The sequence below is a fragment of the Lolium perenne genome, chromosome 3, assembly GCF_019359855.2.
Source record: "Lolium perenne isolate Kyuss_39 chromosome 3, Kyuss_2.0, whole genome shotgun sequence".
Classification (NCBI taxonomy): domain Eukaryota; kingdom Viridiplantae; phylum Streptophyta; class Magnoliopsida; order Poales; family Poaceae; genus Lolium; species Lolium perenne.
Window position 1 is genome coordinate 337,133,977 of NC_067246.2, and position 4,206 is coordinate 337,138,182.

The following is a 4,206-nucleotide window of genomic DNA, read 5'->3' on the forward strand; positions in this document are numbered from 1 at the left end:
GGAATATTCCTTCATATAAACTCAATGAAAACATTAGTCCATAGGGGTTGTCATTGATTACCAAAACCACACATAGGGGCAATATACCCTTACAGCTGGCCCAATTTGGCCTTCTTGTCTTTTTTATTTTATTTTCAATCGATGTGCTTTTCTCCAACCTATTATTACTAGTTGAAAACAAAAATAAAAAAATTCTGGCTGGTCTCGTTTTTGTTTGAATTTTTTGTTGTTGAAGATGAAGCCATAATTAAATTCATAATTGAATTATTTAACAAGTGATCATAATTGTATATCTTGTTTTTTTACTTCCACGTAATTGTCAACAATTTAATAGGCACCGCATTATATATTGGGCACCAAATGAAATACGCAACTGGTTTGATTTTGGTAAGATTGTTTTTAAAATCTTATGGATTTCTCTCCAAAAAGGAGAAAAAGGTATCAGCAGGTAAATTTGCTGTCGAATGTGTTTATTTTATGCTACTAACTCTACGTAAATAAAAAAGGGGCGGAATATAGTTTAGATTTCTTTTTCTTTTACGAAAATGTGGTTGAAAGTCCGGCCTCTGCATAGGAAGTTCGTATATATTGTTTTTTCATAACGGATCGGTGTTACGTACACACAGAGAGATAGTCCCAAAGCTAGACCGGCAAAAGCAAAACTAAACATCAGGAAACAAGAAAATTCTACAAATGCAATTGCCAATGTTTAGTTCTGTGCACAGCTACGGCCACTAGCATCCATTATATATTCAGTATCTTGTAAAATCAACTCCTAAACTTGAAGGAAGTTTTATTCTGGGTGCCAAATTTGGTCCTTGGCATGCAGAAGCAAAAAAGCATGTTGTGATAAGCTATTTGAACAAAAGCATTTTAAATTGGAACTGGATCCAACTAGTATAGTTAGCTAGCAAACAAGATTTACACTACTCTCCGGACATAAGAACCAACTAGGAATTCATCAGTTAGCTTGCTTGGTAAGATTCGCAATAAGAGATGATTTTGGTTCCAAATCAAATACAGCAAACCCAGCTGTTCTGAATTCAGAAAACAAAAGCTAACAAGGACCCTTCAAGCTGCTTAGAATTGACAAGATTCAGGGATGATGATTGATCTCAGTACATCAGTATCAGATCGTCTTGGAGCAGAGCACAGACAAATATTACGAGCACAATTTGGGTTCGAGTTCAGAAAAGGCGCTGAAATAAAACACAGCAAAGCTAGCAGTTCAGAATTCAGAATTAAGTAACACCACGACACTTGACATGCAGAAACAAAGAAGCACACCCTCGGTTGTGAGATAAGCAATTTGAACAAAAGCATTGTAGTGAGCAAACAAGATTTTTTACTCGTATATTACTGAACCAACTAGAAATTTATTCATGTGATGATGCGTCATTGCGTCAACTCTGCTCAGTACATTGGATAAGCTAGCATCAAGTTCTAACGACACTTCAAGCTGCTGAGAATTGCACAACCAACTAATATATTCAGGGAGGTTGATCGATCTCAGTACATTCAGTATTAGATCGTCTAGAGCAGAGCAACTGATCAAGCTATAGTTTGGTAGAGACAATTTTGGTTCAAGTTCAGAAAGGCACTGAAATCAAACACAGCAAAGCTAGCAGTTCAGAATTGAGAAAACAAGTAACACCACGACACTTTTAGACGCAGCTGACAAGTGAACAAAAGGATCGATGGATCTAATCGAAGACGGCCAGCTTCTGGTACTCGTCGCCGGCTATGGCCTCCTTCATGATGGCCTCCGGGCTCACCACGCCGTCGTTCTGCAGGAAGATCTTGAGGAAGTTCTTGGAGAAGCCGCTCACCATGGCGCATCCCGGCTGGGTGGACGTGACCGGCGTCGACTTGGAGTCGCTCAGGTTCCAGAAGACGACCTGCGGCACGACGTCGCCGTAGCCGGCGTCGGTGAACTTGCGGCAGATCACCTTGTAGTCAGTGTCCCACGAGCCGGAGCCGTAGGCCTCGCCGTTGTAGTAGCCCCTCCCGGACGCCTGGTCGAACTCCATGTCGCTGTAGACGAACACGGTCCTGATCATCTTCTCCGGCGGCAGTTGGGCCTCCGTGGCCGTGCGGAGGATCTGGTCGAACACGCCCTGGAAGTTGGTGCTCCCGTGCCACTCGAGCTTCTTGACGAACTTGAACTTGTCGCGGAGGGTCCTGCCCTTGATGACGTGCATGGAGGGCCTCGAGTGGAAGGTGATCACCTTGCCCGCCCACGGCTCGTCGCTGAGCTCCGAGGTGAGCACGCCCAGCGCGATGCACACCTCCATGGGGGTGCCCTCCATGCTCCCGGACACGTCGCAGACCGAGATGCAGTTGCGCAGCGAGCCCTTGGCGCGGAGGTCGTCCACCATGCGGCGCCACTGCAGCTCCGAGACCTGGTCGTCCTCGCCGCGGTAGGCGGGCGCGGCGATCTCGTGCGGCAGCAGCGCGCCCGCCGAGATCTTGGCCTTGCCGGACTCCACGTCCTCCAGGTACTTGGCGAAGCGCGCCTCGTCGTGCTTCGCGAAGAGGGACTTGTAGCGCCTCATGGCCACCGAGGCGACGCGGGTGTAGGGGAGCTCGTCCCACTTGCCGGCGCTCATGTACACCTCGGGGAGCTCCAGGACCTTGCGCAGCGGCACGAGCACCTCGCGGCGGAGGCGGTAGAGGGCGCGGTAGGTGTAGTGCTCCTCGCTGAGGTCCTCCGCGAGCTCGGGGTCGGAGCCGCGCGGGAAGAGGCGGCGGGCGATGGCCTCGCAGAGCAGCGTGGTGCGGTCGAAGGACCTGCCCGGCGTGGGGCACCACTTGGCGGCGAGCCCGATCTTGCGCTTCTTCTTGGTGCCCAGCTGCTCCATGTCGGAGGCGAGGAGGTCGGCGAAGAACTCCGAGACGGCGTCGAACAGGAAGCGGTAGGCGCGGTCGCCGTAGTACGTCTCCAGCGACTGCACGGCGAGCTTGGCCACCTTCCGGGTCTTCTTCGACATGACCCTCGGCGGCTTCCTCTTAGGAGTCGCTTCTGCCTTCTTCTGATCCACCTCCATCGCGTCAGGGAGGGTCTCGACTTCCATCGTAGTAACATGCTTGGTGGACTTGGACTTGGAGAGCGCGGCGGAGAGGTAGTCGCCGAAGGTGGCCTTGGCCGTCGGCGCAGGATCAGGCGCAGCCACCACCTCGCGGGCGCGCTTCCGGCCCGCGAGCCGGGCGCGGAGGCCCTCCCTCTTCTTCCCGAAGTCCTTCTCCTTCCTGCGCGCCTTGTCGGCGACGGCGGCCTCCTTGGCGGCCTTGCGCACGTCGGGGCCGTGGATGAGGCGGAAGAGCAGCTCGGGGAAGTCCTTGAGGTAGCCGAACTCGGCGAGCGCGGCGACGTTGCAGGCGAGCGTCCTGGGGTGCTCGGCGTGCATCCAGAGCGCGGCGGCGTAGAAGCCCTCCTTGTCGGACTTGCCGGTGCCGCGGACGCCGCGGAGGTTGCAGGCGAGCTTGAGGGCGGTGAGCGGGTCGTGGGCCCAGGCGACGGCGAGCAGCTCGCGCACGCGCTCGGGCGGCGTGCTGGGGACGACCTGGAAGAAGAAGTCGAGGCAGGGGTTGCCGGAGCCCGAGTAGGTGGCGGAGCAGTTCGCCGTGAGCGCCCGCTGCGGCTTGAGCGCGGCCTTCATCGCCGTGGCGGAGGGCGCGTTGAAGGCGGCGTCGAGGAGGTCCAGGAACGGGTGCGACGCCGGGGCGGGGGCGGCGGCCGACGACGGGCGCGCGCCGCGGATCACGGGAGGGCCGAGGAGGAGGGGCGCCGCGGCGGAGGATTCCGTGTCCATCGCCATGGCTGCCGCTGCGCTAGGGTTTTGGGTTTGGGAATCGAGGTGGGGATTTGGTTTCGGCTGGATGGGATTCGATCTGATTTGGAGAGGCTCTGGCCTGGCGTGGTTCGTACGCTCGGTTATATTGGTTGGGAGGAAGGAGGAGCTGCGGCGCGGCGTGCGTTCATCGCGACCCTTGTTTGAACCGACATGGAGGATCGACGGCACAGATTCGACACAGATTCGTTTTCTTCTTCTCGTCTGGGCCTCCGATGATCTTTGTTTGAACCGACATTGCTTCTTTCACATTAGTTTTTCTTAATTATTACTACTTCCATTAAAACGTTGCTTAATTGATTGACGTGTTTAATTCTCTCTGGTCGATTACAGTCGAGTCGGCTTTAGTCAAAAT

At 53.6% G+C, this 4,206-nt stretch overlaps 1 protein-coding gene across 1 annotated transcript; it reads right to left on the reverse strand.

Annotated features, from left to right (window-relative positions):
- Nucleotides 1–1,596: 1,596 nt before the first annotated feature.
- On the reverse strand, nucleotides 1,597–3,895 carry LOC127345936 (uncharacterized). The gene has a single exon (XM_051372478.2). The coding sequence runs from the start codon at nucleotides 3,816–3,818 to the stop codon at nucleotides 1,704–1,706; it is 2,115 nt and encodes a 704-aa protein (XP_051228438.1). The 5' UTR covers nucleotides 3,819–3,895; the 3' UTR covers nucleotides 1,597–1,703.
- Nucleotides 3,896–4,206: the final 311 nt, after the last annotated feature.

Coding starts and splice junctions, on each gene's coding strand:
- LOC127345936 (XM_051372478.2), bottom strand. CDS start 3,818: ATGGCGATGGACACGGAATCCTCCGCCGCGGCGCCCCTCCTCCTCGGC.